Below are 17,331 nucleotides of genomic sequence, written 5' to 3'. Positions count from 1 at the left end.
CCTCTAAATGGAAGTAGGGGAATGTCACATTGTGAGAAGAGCATGTGAAATTGAGAAGTGATGTGGCAATCTTTAGATATGCCCATGCCTGTCATGGTGTATCCACCATGATCCCCAATTCAGGCCCTACTCGGACTTCTTGAAAATTAACTCCTTTAGTTGCCTTAACTACTAGCTAATCAGTTAAGGGCATATGTAACCTACTTTCTCTAATTAGGAGGTTGAGATTTACACATTGAAAAGAAGATGAAAAGTATGATATACGATATGGCTATTCTTTTATTTCTTGAAAAGCAGATTATTAAAATGTGTCTGTTAAAGAACCTATTCTAATTAATAGCGTTTGTGCTCTTTAGAAAATGTTCCTTGGTCAAGAAAACATTTTAATATGAAAAACATACTGTTTATAATTTGGTTGAAAACATTTTTCTTGGTTCTTGACTAATTGAAATATTTTGAACACAGTTTCCTTCTTTTCCTGACACTCATCTAGAGCAGATAGTTTATAAAGTATATATATATTTATAACATGTCTCTAGCCAAGTTACCTAACCTCTCTGAAACTTCAGGGTCCATATCTGAAATATGAGAAGCATATTAAATGACTTCGTATATGTAAAGTGCTCAACATATTTTCAGTGCTAAAAATGAAGTTAAATACAGGAAGTATATGAATATGTTAATGGTATTCTGCATATATGTATATATGATGAATTATAGCACAATACCAAAAAGGTATTAAAGACTTAAAGGAATATGGTTAATGAAAGTATTTTCTTAAGCTGTTATATTTAGGAGGAACATAGTAGATTGCCTCTTAATTTGGTAACTATTTGTTTTTCCTAGTTTGAAAAAGAAAAACAGCATGACATTCGATCATTCTTTTTACCAAAATCTAAGAAAAGAGAATTGGTGACCTCCTGTGATGAATCAAGGATATTCCAGAAGAAAAATACCGTAACATCTGGAAAAGTACCTACAACAGATTTCACTGATTGTGAAAGCAATTTAGAACCTGAAGCTAAAAGATCAAAATTGGTCACCACCAATGACCCTTGCAGTCTCCCTGAGAAGCCTTCCTGGCGCAAGCAAACTGACGCCTCCTTCATGCTTGGGGTCCATGAGGCCAAGGCCCAGGCAACCATCCCACCCCTTCCTGGAGAGGGCTGGCAGTGTGGTTTCTGCACCTATATCAATAACTCAGTGCTGCCTTATTGTGAAATGTGTGAGATGCCTCAAGGCAGTGCTGGTGAGTCTTTGAGGGGGAGCAGGGATGGGAGCTGGCCGTGGTGTCTTTAAATAACCTGTGCTTTTAGAGAAAACTGCTGTTATCAGAGGTTAATGTGACTTGGCACTGGCTTTAGTTTTTAAGCTAGAGAAAGAACTTCACATAGTGAAGACTGAGTTTATCCTCCTGTGGAATGTGAAAAACTCCCAGTTCCATCAAAAATGTATATCCCCAAGTGTCTGTGACATGGCATTAATTTGGCACAAATGGACATTTCTGATTAATGCCAGCAGGATGCGAATTCAGTGGGCAGGAGTAGAAACTCTGTTGCTATGGCAGCAAATATGCCTTATAGTCATAGACATGCTGTTTTCTCTCCTCTGTAGATAATACTTGGTTTTAAAGAAATTATAGATTATTTTTGTTTAAATAGCAAAATAATCCAGTGAAGCTTCTTTGTCTAGTAAAATGCACACTGTGCCATGTTTCTTGCATGACAAATCATAGTAATTCCTCTCAAGGTCTTCTTTAAAGAACTAATTTGATAGGTTTTATAAATTTATAAAGCCTATGATTATTTTAAGAAAGGGATCACTAGTATTCCTTTTGTTTCCAATTTTAGAAACCAATTTTACAGTAACCAAAAATGCAAACTTGACATTTTGGGAAGTTGGGAGAGATCATTTTATTTTATCATTGTAATAATTGTACACATATACTTTTCCATTTTATGTGAATTCAGAGTACTGACATCAGCTAAGACTCAGCTAAGATATAAGCTCTGATACTGCAGTTCTTTCTTGTCTGTCTTGCTTTTCTCTTACTTCTGAGCTGAAAGAAAATGTAATCAGTAATTGAGTCTTTCTTCTTTCATTTCTGGTTGCTCCTCCCAAAATTGACAAGTCCACCATCTGGATGGTTATATTTGTAATGTGGACACCTGTTTATGAACTAAATTGGAACCACAAGTTTATTCCATATAATATCTCTCACAATTTGCATTATCTCATTTGATTTCCAACTGCTATAGGTAACAAAAATAAAGTATCTCGTGACTACAAAATAACGTCAGCTCACATTAAGAATATAACTTGAGCAATTTAACAACAAAAATCATAGTTTAATAGTTCTGATTTTTCTTTGTGATCCCAGGAACAGCAATAAAGTTTCTAGACTCATGATTTAATAAGCACTGTCAAGCAATCTAAAAAACAAAACATCTTATGTGAATATGAAACACTCTAAGAAAAATACATATTCTAAGTAATAGTGATATTACAATATAAAAAGTTGTAATTATTAGATTAGCATTACTACAGTTTGGCATAATGATTTTTAACCTTGATTTGGATACACACTAAAAGTATTGAAAAGAAAAATTCTAGTTTATCTACATTTTTAAATCCGTGCCTTCCTTGAAACATTATGAAAGGGTGGAATCCAAAAGTCTAAAGAAACAGTATTAAGATAATACTGTCCTTTAAAGGTTGCTCATGGAACTAGTGTATTAGATAAAATTTAGTATAATATACCTTGCACATTAATATTTGTCATTAGGTAATATTTCTTTTGTGCTGTTTTTAATATCCATAGTTTATTCTTGATAGCACATAGCTTTTACACCCAGGTTTCTATATCTCACTGGAATTCCAGCTTGGACATACCAAGTGACATATGTAATGTGTCCACCTGGATGTCTAATGAATACTTTACCCTTCACATGTCCAAAATGGAGCTCTCAGTTCTACATTACCACATCTTCTCTCTCCCTATCTTCCCTACATCATCCCGATTCCTCTTTCCTCCCACATCAGCTTCTGTTACATCATATACATCAGCTTCTGTTAGTATAATCTCCAAATTATATCTTGCTTTCTTTTTATTGCTACTATCCTATCAGAAGTCACCAACATCTCTATCTAGACTTCCGTAGCTTCCCCATTAATCTCTACCCTGTGGTCCTTCTCTGCAGTCTCCAGAGTGATCCTTTAAAAACTTAAGTCATTTTTATTTCACTGCTTAAAACTCCATAATGGCTTCCAATTGCATTTGGGATCCAATCTGGAATTCAGGCCCCAGCATCAGGCTTCCTAGATTTTGCAACAGCTTTCAGCCCTAAAGGACTCAGCTGAGGTGTTGACCTGCTTGCTATTGCAACCCTCCCCTTCCCTTTACTCTCAAAAATCTGTTTTATCCTCTTTATTTGAAATGGCCCTATATTTTGGTTGTTATTATTTGTTTGTCTGCTGATTTTCTATCTCTGAAACTTAGAATTGAATTGCTAGGAAGCATGGACTGAGCTGGCTCATTCCTTGCTGCCTCTCCAGCACCTAGAATAGTCCTTTGGCATTTACTCACTTCCAATAAATGTTTCGAAAAAGTGGGGAAAAAAAGTGTTAATTTGGTTGTTGTTTTTGTAAGACCAAGTTGTGACTTTTTAAAACTGGGCTTGGAACAAATAATGACTTTATCTAAATTTAAGTATAAATTGTTTGATTTTAATAATTCTGCAAATAGATAACCTCAGCCATACCTGGAATAAAAACAAAAACGAGAAAGAGGATCTCCAGGAAGACTCTTCCAAGGATGTTCAAACTAGTTCTGACTGTGAGAAACATGTCCTCGCACAGTCAGAACCTCAACTGCTAGTTGAGAACAAGGGAGAAATGCCAGAAAGAGAGAGGGAAGATGAACTTAAGCCCCAGGCCAGTGATGGTAAGTCTTGCTTTCATTTTCAGTGTCCAAATAGTATCTACAACTTAAACATAATTCTATTAGTATATTTGCAAATTACTACCTGTCCCAGCTTCTTTGTATTTGCTTTTATATTAAAAATACAATAATTTGAAACCTCATACATAAACACCAGATGGCTATAAGAGCAATGTTACTGGCATTCACACATTACACCGAGAACAAAACCATACAAAGCTACCTGGGCCACCCCTAGGCCTGTGGCCCATTCACACAGTGAGAGGAATGTTTGATATTTGAGGAATTCTTTTAGACAAATAGGAAGGGGCCTCCCTGGTGGCACAGGGGTTAAGCACAGCACTATGAAGCTGTCCACAGCCTCTGCAGCATGAGTTCTATCCCCGGCCAGGGAGCAACCCACATGGCACAGCAGATCTCTCCTGCCTCACCCACTGCTCCCCTCAGCAGTGTTTTCAGTCAGTCTGTCTGTTTTGCTGCCCGCTCTGTCTCTGGTGAATCCTCTCACCCTCCTGCACCTCTGGCCTGTACCCCAGTTCTTGTATGCATAAATAAATAAATCTTTTAAAAAAATTGACAAATAGGAAGATTGACAGATTATTAACAGCCACTTAACAGATCATTAATCCATTATACATGATTTTTTAATTGGCTACAATTGATACATTTTAAATTTAGGGTTATGTTTTCTTTTTAAAGAAAGTATTTTTATGGAGCATAATTCCAAGACTATATGAATCAGACTGCACATGCAAGCAATCATGTAATATTTTGGAATTATTTACTTTTTGTTGATTCCACTCACTATTTCAAACTGTGATGCTTGTTAAATACCACAGTGTATGTCGTATGTACATCACTGTCTCGACAGAATAGCTGGCCAAGACTTTTCTGGTCAGCACTTTTCAGGTCATTTTCCTTTTTACTCACTCAGTGACTGTAGTAACCCCCAGATTGTTCTCATTTTAACAACCCCAAAATTGGTGGATAAGACTGTTGGAAGTTTTTCTCTTCAATTAGATGCTATTAAACATGGTCAAAATCATAGCTTTAAAATGAAATGAACTTAATATAACAAGTTCTGAGCTCAAGGCATTCTCCCTACTTCTTATCTGAGCTTTTCCTTCCCTCTTAATTCCTCAAGGTCTTATCAAAGAACATCTGGAAACATGTTGTTTAGATCTGTTAATTTTAACAGCCTTGGGCCTCCCTGGTGGTGCAGTGGATTAAGCGCAGAGCTGTGAAGCTGTCTGCAGCCTCTGCAGCATGAATTCAATTCCTGGCCAGCCAGGGAGATTCCCCACATGGCACTGCAGACCTCTCCTGTCTTGCCCACTGCTCCTCTCAGCAGTGTTTTCAGTCAGTCTGCCTGTTCTGCTCCCCGCTCTGTCTCTGGTGAATCCTCTCACCCCCCTGCACATCTGGCCTGTACCACAGTTCTTGTATAAAAATAAATATTAAAAAAAAAAACTTAGCGGCCTTTAAGTAGATAATATAGACTCAAGTAGTCTCTAGTTTCCTTCCCCAAGACCTGAATTTCTGATGAAGCTGTTATAGGACAGCATATAACTCAGAGGACTAACCTGAGTTAGTCAATAGCTGGGGATCAATAGCTTGCAATTATCACTAGTTGGGCCATGAATTGCTTCCTCTGTGACAGGGAAATACTGGCTTATAAATGTAATTTGGCCCCTGATGAAGACATATGTTAGCTTTATTTGAAAGTACTTTGGAAATCTCAGTAGACTCTCAAAAATTCCTTTTCACCGGGAATTTCCAGATAAATGTCAGTTTTTCCCACTGTAACTACCCCCTCTTCCTTGTTTTAACTTCTCATATCAGTGGGCCAAGAACTCCACACAGATGGTATGCTTCCAGTCTCCCTACTAACATGGGCTCCCATGAAAAATAGCAGAAAGCTAGAGGAAGCTTAGCAAATGCTAATCTACCCACATTTGCTCTTTTAGAACCACAGTGGTATGTCCTTCGCTGGAACCTTAGTTTTGTTCTAACTGGGATTCTAGGGGGTCCAGGAAGGATGGCTGTGTATTCAGAAGATACATCATGTTCAGTTTCAAACCATTAAATTATATTTTCTGGAAACAATACAAAGAGAAATATATTCTCCACTCTAGCTCCTAGAATACCAAGAATATCAACTGATTTGGAATTGTTCTTATATTACTCTTTATCAAAGAATGACTTCTGATCTTTAAACATTCATACATAAACCTCAGTTCTTCAAATCAAAAGATGTAGAGATTTTCAGATGTACATATTTCACATATATTAAGAAGATAAAAGCTCTGCCAATTAAAAGGTGACACAATACCCTAACATAACCCAGATTAGGACATACCACCCTCTGTTGCTTTGACATTTCTTTCATTTGTTCTAAGAGAGTTGGCAGTTTCTACTGTCTTTACTTGCTTTGGTTGGCATGTAATAGGCCACCCTTTTGCACATCACAGTATCCAAATATAAGACAGTTACTTCTATTTTCAGGGATCTCCTTTTCTTAGGCCCCATCAAGTACTCAGTTATTTCTTTGCAAGAATATAAAAAATGTTGGTTATTTCTCCAGTGACACATACTCACTTCTTTAAAATCAAATTTATGCTCTTGCTTTGTATCCAAGTTCTAAGTTTTTTGGTATATATGACAACCTTTCATTTCAGTTATCAAATCAAAAGTGAAACATTTTGAAGACATTTTCAAGTTATTAAACCCAATATACATAATAACAGCACTGCATATACCTCAAGTATAGTGTCAAGTGACAACTAAGCTCACGTGTATTCACGCAATGACAGCTTCTTCACAAATGTCACCTGGCCAACAGTGACTATAGAATGCCACAATTCCTGAATGTAAGGCATGCCAGTTTCAGAAATGTTAATGTGTGGGGGGGAATGTACATTTTTGAATTTATGAAACATGGGAATATTCCACAAACCAAGTTTTCAAAGTGACCAATGCTTTGATTAGAAAAAGGAATCTGCAATACCATTGTCAGGTGGAATGGCAAACCAATTATAGAGTTCCAGATCTTGGAAAATACTTAAAAAGGTCACTCGGGAACTGTGGCAGAAATTAAGAGTACAGATTCTGGAATCATATTCCTAGGTTTGTATCTTCTCACTAGTGGTGTGACCTGGGCTAGTAAGTACTCTTCAGTTTCCTCCTCTGTAAAATGCACTACTTATTTCTGAGAGGTGTTAATAAATGAACTCAGAACAGTACCTGGCACACTGTAAGTGCTTGATAAATATTAACTGTAGTTATTTACATCTTTCCTGCAAAAGATACTGGGATGGTTGACGAATAAGTAAGAAGAGGTTATCAGAAAAGAAGCTGCCCACTCCTCTGTATGTGTGGATGTGAGGCACCAGCCCGTCTGGATTCAGGCATTTGAGTGGCCCCTCACTGAGCTGTATTGCTGTTGATAATCAAAACTGTGCTCATTCATTCTCAACTTAAATCCACTCAAGCAAAAGTCTAGATTCTGTATTCATTTAAGGCTGATAACAGCTCTTCGTGGCAGGCATTTCTCCCTTGCCTAATTCATATCTTTTCAGTTAATTCTGAGGTTCCTTTTTTTTTTTTTTTGGGCCATTAGAAAAGTGCAGAGCAACTGTTGACCTTATAAGCACATGTACCTGAAAGGGGACTACCAACCTTGTTTCATTGCAAGCTCAGACACATGTTCTCTGTCAAATATTTTGATATATTTGATATATTTCGTCATTTCATCATTCTAACCCCAAAAGATTAAACTATATTGCTTAGAAGATATTTAAACCTTAGGTTCTCTTTTATCTTCTTTATTAGAACAGTTGAAAAGTTCAGAGCCTTTGCCAGTGTATGATACCTTAATGTTTTGCGCAAGCAAGAATACTGACCGGATTCACCTCTATACCAAGGTAAGCATCTCGTGGATTCTGTAACTGGAATCCACCCTCTTTTTTAAAGAAGCCTCCTTCTTTTCATGTGTCAGTGTCAGTGAAGATATTTAGTTTTATTAATAATGAGGTGGCATCTAAAACTAATTCTCAAGTTCCTGGTTTAAATCTAAAGACAAAAAACAGTGTATTAGGTAAGCGCATAGGCTTCAGGGTCAGACTGCCTCAGATCCTATCTGTTATTAATGGTGGAATCTCGGACCCATCACTTAACCACTCTGTGCCTCAGTTTTCTCAGCTGCAAAATGGAGAGGAGTTGGTGCAAGAATAAAATGAAGTTATTCTTGTAAAGCACTTAGCACAGTGCCAGGCCATAATAAAGTTTCAATAAGTGTTCACTTCTGACCTGCAGCCACAGCGACAATAGCATCTCCCTGCTATGTCAAGTGAACTTTAGGAAGATTTGATATGATTGCTCAAATTCCTGCCTTACCCTAGATTAGTGGCTCTCAAACTTTTTAGTCTTAGAACCTCTCTGTACTTTTAAAATGTGTTAGGATTTTAGAACCTCAATGAGCTTTTGTTCATGTGAGCTACATCTCAGTACTTACTGTGTTTGAAATTAAAATCGAAACACTTAAAAACATTCATTGATCAAAGAATAGCAATAACAAACCCATTACCTATTTATACAAATAGTATATTTTTATGAAAAGTGATATTTTTAAAATAATAATATTTAATAGAAGGATGGCATTGTTTTACATTTTTTACAATTTCTCAAAAAGACAGTAGGATTCTCTTATCTGCCTGTGCATGGAAAACTTCATTACACATTTATTCAAGAATGAGAGTGAAAAGGGCAAATAATGCCTTGCTATTGTTACACTAACACTCTTGACACTTTGGATCCCCTGAAAATTTCTCAGGGATTATGTGTGAATCTTTGGCTGAGGTAAACGATTGTATTTGAGAAAAGTTCGCTGAGATTATGAATACTTTTTTTGAATCTACACTTTAAATTTCTAATCTAAGTGAAATAAAATAAGATTTGTAACTTCCTAAACTCATGGGCCATTCTATTGAAACAATGACTTTTTAAAGATAGATTGGAGCTGCTCAGACCCAGATACAGATTTTCTGCTAAATCACATTAGATACATCTATATGGTGTACCATGTGATGATCTTCCTAACTGAGGATTAGAAGAGATTGCCAGAAGATTGGAATGTCTAGGATGGTGAACACCAGACTCCCTGGGCAGCCTCCGTCCTGGGACCACAGACAAGAGAGAGACTCTAAGAGTGAAAGCAGGCGGTCAGAACCAACACTCCTCTTACAGGCCTGAATCTCAGTCCACCCTGTGGAACCTCCAGACAGGGTTGGGGGAGCTGCAAGGATCTGTTCCCTCTGCTCGGCAAGAGGCAGATCTAAAGCCACAGCCTCTTCCTGCATTTGAGGGGCTCTCCAGGTTGAGCTTCTCACTCAGGCCATGACATGTCAGGAAGAAAGAACCTGACCGCAGAAGTACTTGACGGTCAAAAAGCCAAAAGGTGGAAGCCAGGCAGAGGTACCGCCAGGATTCAGAAGCCCTTAAACTGTAAACTTTTTGCTCTGCACAGAAAAGTTCTGTGGCCCAGTTCATCTGCTCAGTACTTTTCCCCTTTGGTGGACACAGGAGAGAAACTGCAGACTCCGGGTGGAGGGTGTGCTTGATGCCATGCTGAACACAGGGACAGCCTTGCTGACCCATCTTCTGGCCCCGCCACCACTCCTGTGTAGCATGGGCCACCTCACCTTGACTTAGCTTTTAATAGTATCAAGTACATTTTTATGACTGTTCTCAATTATTCCATGTTCTTTTATATATGAGGTTATTTAGTTAATTTCCTAACCATGACACTCTAAGAGGATGAAATATGAACAGGTCTTTTCACAGCTGCAGTGGAGTTGAGATAGAGCTTTCCCTTTGTCTTAGAAGAGCTGAAGTAAAAATTTTAATAAAAAACCCTAGTTCACTGCACAAGCACTTCTAAAGCACAAGCAGGTTACACACAGTATACCTCTAAAGAACCATTCATTTCAGCCAGAATCCCATGTCTAATTCAGAGTTCAGAATAACAATTACATACATAAACTTCAAATCAGTAGGAAAGTACTTTTTGCATGTTTTTTTTTTTCCAAAGTGACTGTGGGAACTGTAATACTGCTTTTTGACTGAGAGAATTAGAATATAAGTTTGACCGTAGATTTTCTTAAGCAGGTACTTCATGTTCAAACCTCGTTTTTAACAGACTGCCACCCCCTACATGCTATTTTTTACCCCAGAGTGAATGCAGTAGAGCCTTTCAGAGGCCCGGGAGAGCCTGGCCTGCTCTTGCACTCGCTGTCCCTCCAGGGGAGCTGTGTGGGCAATCTTATCTGGAATGTGTCACTTCAGTTTATCTTTTAGGACACTAGACACAGCGTGCCATAATATAATTCTTTGACTTTAAAATAATTACTAGTGCCTACAGACAAAATGGATTAATAATGCCTTCTTAATCTATAATCAGGATGGAAACCACATGAACTGTAATTTCATTCCTTTGGATATAAAATTAGACCTTTGGGAAGATTTACCGGCAAGCTTCCAGCTGAAACAGAATCGCTCCTTGGTAAGAATAGTACTGTGCATTTGTTGTAAATTAAAATTTGTTGAGTAATTTTAATGACCATTTTGAGTTTAATAAAAGCAGAATATTTTGTGGCCTGTTGCAAAGTCAAATCACTGGTTGCATTTTAATCAGTCCAAGCAGTGCCTATGAATTACCCCAGCGCTAAGAATAAATGTGAAATCTGTTTCCTGGGCGAATGATCACACCTAGGGTTGCTGTTTCTGTGGATAGAATCATCCTCACATCATTTAATTTCTCATTCACAGGATTAGCGGCTGTGATATTTGTATCTGACAGAATCACATTTTATCCTTGAAGGTTATGTTCACAATGACAGATTCTGAGAGTAGGGATAAGACCTTGTTGGGTGAGTCTCGATTCATTGTCAGGAGCATCAGCAGGGAGTTGCAGACCACGCTTCTGTGGGGAAGACTTCATTCAGATTGTGGCCAACTTACCTTCACTGCTAGGACAGATCAACATGTTGAGGTTAGGGGGGCAGCAGGCAGTGTACCACTTTTTATAAGGAAAATGCTGATTATATTTCTGCTCTTTGAGTAGAAATCAAATATTTCCCATGAGTCGACTACATGTGTCTGAAAGACAAAGGTAGCAGTGGGTTATTTTCTTTGGTATCATCTAACCCTGTTTCTTAAATGCTTAGAAAACAGTCAAATACATATAATTGACTAACAAGTTACCATAATGATAACCCTAATAAAAAAATTCCCAGGTTTATTGATGCCTTTTTCCCCCCCTGTAATAATGAGGTAGTCAGGCACAAAGTGATTCTCAGATGTTGTCTGCCATTTTGTCACCACTGCAAGACCTACTGTCCTCAAGACCAGTAATGCCATGGCCACTGCCGAGATGTGTGTTTCCAACAGCCAGACTGCGATCTCATTGAGCTGGTTATTGTTACTGGTCCCCATGTGCATTAAGGATGATGCTGGGTGCCCATAAACATGCCTTCAGAGGATCTTTGGATTGAAAGTGACCTCTGCAGAACTGGTCACAGAGCACAATAAAAATATGGAAACTGCATCAAATTGAAGTTTCAAATTGTGAAACTCAAGCCTATTGGGCAGATATAATAAAACATCAGTTTCAGTTTTCTGATATTCTAAGTAGCCTCACTTTCAGAGGAAGATTGCTTCTTGGATATAAACTCTTCCCTTGTTTTTGGCTAGATTTTGAGGTTTGTTCGCGAATGGAGTAGTCTGACTGCCATGAAGCAAAGAATAATCAGGAAAAGCAGGCAGCTGTTCTGCAGCCCAATTCTTGCTTTGGAAGAGATTACAAAACAACAAGCTAAGCAACATTGTACCAAAAGGTATGAGTTGGCTTTCTGTTCTGTATGCTGTTGCTTGCTGTGGCTATTTCTCGAGGGGCTCTCAAACATTTTATGTAATTACAAATAATATCTTGATGCTTTAGGAAAAAATCGTACCATAAAATGACAGCTTATCTTATAGCAGCATAATTGTATATTTCACAAATTTAATCAAATTTGCCAGAAAAGATCAGGTTGTCCAGATCTTGCTCACCATGAGTCCTACTTGTCAGGAAAGAGGCCAGAGTCATGGGTTGGTGTGACCTATGGCCACCAGGCCTAGGACACTATTTAACAAGAGGAAGGCATTTCCCTGTTAGAACAGTTGGAACTCTCCTCAGGCCCCTCTGCCATGTGCTCAAGGGGTATAAATCTCGGATGCTGTGCAGTAGGGGAGCTGGTTCTGTTGGGCACACCTCTGGTAAGGAAGCTCATGCCCATGGTTGGAAATGAAGTAACAGGAAAAGTCTGCTGTCTTGCTGTTGATGACTGTTTTGCCTTTGTCATCACTAGTCCCTTTCTAATCTCTGTACACTTTCCTTTCTTGGCCTCATAATAATCTTGGCCTTAGTTAGTTTTCCCTGATGTGATCTCAAATCTCCATTCGCTAGACTCTCTCCTCAGCATGAAGCAAGGATTCTCAGGAAAAGCAGTCAGCATTTTAGAAGAGATTGCAAAGCAACAAAGCAAACAGCAGCACCAATGGAAAAAAAAAATCCCTTCCTTTAGCTCTTGCTCTCTCTTCTAAGAACCAGTAAACTCTCTTTATCCTCACATCCCATCGTTTTGCAACCTTCAGCCTTTTCCTTGCACATGCATGAAAAAATTTCATCCATGGTATGTGAGACTGTGCAGCTGATTCAATTATGTCCCCTACAGTGAGACTCTCTTCAACTGTTTCAAAATGTGGCATATGACATATTCATATGTGAGAACAAGGAATGATACTTGTGACTGTTACAGGTGGAAATAAGTATTAACGAAAATATATGTCATAGCTATGTTTGACGCAGAACATGTCTGGAAGGATACCTTCGAAACACTTAACTGGAGGGTTCTCTAAGACAATGGGCCCAGATAGTTTACTTTTGCCACACCCGGGGGCATTTTTATTTTTCACAATTAAAGGAATCAACAGAGTTTCATCTGATGGTAGAGGACTGGGCACTGCTGCAGATCCTACAGTGAACAGGACTGCACCCAAACAAGAATCATCTGTTTCAAAATGTCCATAGTGTCACTGTGGAGAAGTCTTTCTCTAGACCATGAGATTAAGGAATTTGTGGAGATGGTAGGAACTTAATACTTTATTTCAGAATCACAAACTCATATGACTAAAAACAAAGCAGGAACCATAAATGAAGTCAGGTGCTACACTGGATAGGCATGCAAAAGGGGGGTAGGACCATGGTAAATCAGAAATATATAACCAATTTAACGTCATTCAGACTTTAAAATAAAATACTGAATGAATCAAAAGTCCTTTGACTAATTGAATTTATCCACAAGGTGTTAGTTTTGGACTCTTGCCTAAAATCTTCTGTACAGGTTAAATTTTTCTCATGGGCCTGTATTATTTTATATTAAAAATGCCTTTAAAATATATATTTATACATATGCATACACATACCTACACAAAAGATTGATGCCTATTTTATTTTTCTTAGTACTTCTTCCAGTCCTCTCCATTTCATATTTCTAACCAGTCTAGTTGATGTGTTAATCTTTTTTTTTAATTTATTTATTTATGCATACAAGAACTGGGGTACAGGCCAGAGGTGCGGGGGAGTGAGGGGATTCACCAGAGACAGAGTGGGGAACAGAACAGGCAGACTGACTGAAATACACTGCTGAGGGGAGCAGCAGTCGAGACAGGAGAGGTCTGCTGCACCATGTGGGTAGCTCCCTGGCTGGGGATCGAACTCGTGCTACATTGGCTGCGGATAGCTTCATAGGTTGCGTCTTAACTCCTTGGGCCACCAGGGAGGCCCAAAATATTGATCTTTTTGCATGATCTTAACTTCCTTCTTAACTGAATGTGCTTCTAATGCAGCAATTCCTAGACCTGTCCCATTGTTTCTTCCCATCAGACATGGATGGCCACCACCTGTGAAAGATGACTGGTCAGGTGTAAAAGCAAAAGTCATAAAATCGATATAAACCAAAGTCAGACACATGGTATTATTTATAAAATTATATGTAGATGATATATTAAAGATAAAGCCCATCTTAACAAGCAGCAGAGTAATCGAATTTTTATTTTTAGGACCACTCTGGCAGCAGTTGGAAAATCAGATTGAAGGGACAGGACTCGAATTGGAGAGACAAGCTGTATTAGTTTTCTTTTTCTGTCATAACTAATTACACAAACTCTATAGCTTAAAACAATAGAAATGTATTACCTCACATAAGTCAGAAGTCTGAAACTAGCTTTACTAGTTTCTCTGCTGTGGATTTTATGAGGCTGAAATTAAGATGTCACCCAGTCAAGATGGGTTTGTAGTGACAGTCCCTGGGAAGAACCTGTTTCCTTACTTATTCAGAGTATTGACAGTTCAGTTCTTTGCGGTGGTAGGACTTAGGTTTCCTTGCTGGCTGTCAGTGTGGGCCTTTCTTAGCTTCCAGAGGCATCTTTCTGTTTCTCGCGTATGTGGTTGTATATCTCAGGGCAGCAATGATGCATCAAATCCTTCTCATGCTTGGAATCTCTCTCTGATTTTAAGGCTGGCTGATTAGTAATCTTAATTATATCTGCAAAGTCCCTTACAGCATTCCCTAGCCATATGACTGGTGGAATAACCAAGGGACAGGGTACCCTATGGGGATATCTTTAAAATTCTTCCTTTCCTTACTTTCATGTAAGTTAAAGGTCTATTCTAGTAGGCCTGGAAAAAATGATGAGGACTTATAATAAAGCATTAGCAGTGAAAATGGAGGAAAGTGAATAAAGAAAGGTGTTAAGGAAGTAAATCTAGGGACCTTAGTCACTGATTAGAGAGATGAAGAGTGGGAAATTGGCTTAGCAGAGCTATGAAAATGAAACCTATATACCCAGGGGAAGGGGAGAGAGTCACTGTGGTGCTATCAGTAAAGATGCTGATTCTTGCTATAGAACCCCATAAATTTCAACAAATTGAAGTAACTGTGTATCTGTGAAAGAGTCGATATGAGGAGTAAACACCAAATGTCTTTCCCTCCCACTGTGCTACCAGTTGACTCGCTAGAGAAACTGAACAGAGAAGCACCTGTCTTGGAATAAAGGGAGAGGCATTATATCAGAAACTGACACTCCATAGGTCATACACCTTTTTTCACTCACCTTCCAGAATAACACAGCTACATTTTACTTCCTAGGAAGGTGATTATGCGTCATCTTTGAAAAAAATGGAATGGACTCAAAGAAAAGACACAGTAGGTCCTGACATTTAGGAATTTCCCCAAAAGCAATGATTTGGTCTCCAACCATATCATACTTCTGTGAGGTCCAGCAGCATGAAGGCCCCATCCAAACTCAGAGCTAGCAGTTAGTTTTTTAGTAGCTTACTCTAAAATATGAATGGAAGCCAAGATCACCAGCCATTGCTTTGGCTCCTAAGTGAGCTCCCTTTTGTCAGAGGCAGGCCTGATTCAGTTGGAGCCCAGTTGGGCTTAGAAGGCCAACTATTTATCCTTTAGCAGTAGCCCATCTCCATAGCAGCTCAGCAATCCAGGGCCCACTGCTGTTTTCCTTGCTGAGGGTCACCTTCCAAGACACACTCCTTTTTTCTTGTAAAACTTGCCATCCTCCTGTCCCCATCCAGGAATTACTTTTATAGACAACATTCTTCTCTCCTCTATTTGTAAAAATTGGGATTATATTTACATGAACTTCTTAGTAAACCTCAGTGGAAATTTAAGTATTGACAACTGAAAACTACTGTTGTCAACCCCGTTTTGAGGCTGATTGATTTGTTGATTATGGTTCCCAAAAATTTGGGCTTAAACTGCTTGTAGGAAAGGGAGAAGTTGTTTACAGTTCTTAATCTCTGAATAGATTTCTCAGCACCTTTTAAAGTTGCTGAATTGGGTTTCTAAGCTTTGAAACACTGAACAATACTTGAGGCAATACTTAATATTCCATTGCCCCTCAAAACTGGGAAGCTTTTGAGTTAACTTGGAATCCACTGAAATACCTTAGCAAAGTGTTTTTGTCAGGGGAATAAAATGGTTGAAGAAAGGGGGAGGAGTTTAGGAGCTAAAGAAGGGCAAGTTTAAAAATTGTAGAAGAATTCACTGTGATTCTTTTTTGCTTTCAGAAACACAAGTAGAAACACAAACATGAAAAGATAGTCACCCCAACTCTTAATAGGAAAAATGTAAATTTAAAACTATAATGGGATAGCTCTCACCATTAACAGAGATACTTTTCACCAACATACCTTGTGCTAGTGAAAGTATAAGGAAGCAGGTAGCCTCACCCAATGCCTGTAAATTGGTACAAACACAAAGGAAAGCAATGTGTCAAAACTTAAATTTAAAACCCAAATTTAAAATCCTTTAACCCAGCAATTCTGCTTCTAAGAATTTATCCTATATATATTTCATGTATAGAAAACATGATGTTTAGGGATATTAATTACAACATTATTTGTAATAGCAGAGAATAGAAATAACCTAAATGCCCGCTAATCAGAGATTGGTTAAATATGTTACATGATTTGTCCAAATAATGGAGTAACATTCAACTGTTAAAAAGAATAGGGCAGGGCCTCCCTGGTGGCACAAGGGGTTAAGATGCAAACTATAAAGCTATCCGCAGCCACCGTAGCATGAGTTCAATCCCTAGCCAGGGAGCTACCCACATGGTATAGTAGACCTCTCCTGACTCACCCGCTGCTCCCCTCAGCAGTGTATTTTAGTCAATCCACCTGTAATCCCCACTCTGTCTCTGGTGAATCCTCTTACTCCCTGCACCTCTGGCTTACACCCAGCTCTTGTATGCATAAATAAATAAATCTTTAAAAAAAAGATTATAATCTTTTAAATTAAATCTTTAAAAATTAAATCTTTAAAGATTAAATCTTTAAAAAAAAGATTTATTTATGCATACAAGAGCTGGGGTACAGACCAGAGGTGTGGGGGGTGAGAGGATTCACCAGCGACAGAGTGGGGAGCAGAACAGGCAGATTGACTGAAATACACTGCTGAGGGGAGCAGCTGGCGAGTCAGGAGAGGTCTACTGCGCCATGTGGGTAGCTCCCTGGATGGGGATGGAACTCGTGCTTCAGTGGCTACGGATAGTTTCATAGGTTGCATCTTAACCCCTTGCACCACCAGAGAGGCCCTGTATAAATAAATCTTAAAAAAAAAAAAAGAATAGGACAATTGTATGCTTACTAATATGGAAAGATCTCTGACATGTATGTTTAGTTTAAAAAAAGGTGAAGTTAGTGTGTATACTGTATTACCATTTGTTTTTAAAAGTAAAAAGCACAATGGGGAATGACTGCTAATGAGTCT

The 17,331-nt window shown here is 38.5% G+C and overlaps 1 protein-coding gene across 9 annotated transcripts in view; it reads left to right on the top strand.

The window, feature by feature from the left end:
- The window catches only part of ZRANB3 (zinc finger RANBP2-type containing 3), a 183,897-nt gene that overhangs the window by 139,182 nt on the left and 27,384 nt on the right, over nt 1-17,331 (top strand). For all 9 annotated transcript variants that reach the window (XM_054699685.1, XM_054699684.1, XM_054699683.1 and 6 more), the window contains 5 exons: nt 847-1,249; nt 3,746-3,943; nt 7,772-7,863; nt 10,398-10,499; nt 11,690-11,832. In XM_054699685.1, the coding sequence (XP_054555660.1) occupies nt 847-1,249; nt 3,746-3,943; nt 7,772-7,863; nt 10,398-10,499; nt 11,690-11,832 (938 nt within the window). The remainder of the gene's footprint in view (nt 1-846; nt 1,250-3,745; nt 3,944-7,771; nt 7,864-10,397; nt 10,500-11,689; nt 11,833-17,331) is intronic.

Source organism: Talpa occidentalis, unplaced genomic scaffold (genome assembly GCF_014898055.3).
Source record: "Talpa occidentalis isolate TD23 unplaced genomic scaffold, MPIMG_talOcc4v2.1 talOcc4.3, whole genome shotgun sequence".
In the NCBI taxonomy this organism is placed as follows: Eukaryota; Metazoa; Chordata; class Mammalia; order Eulipotyphla; family Talpidae; genus Talpa; species Talpa occidentalis.
This window is presented reverse-complemented; position numbering and strand designations above follow the sequence as displayed.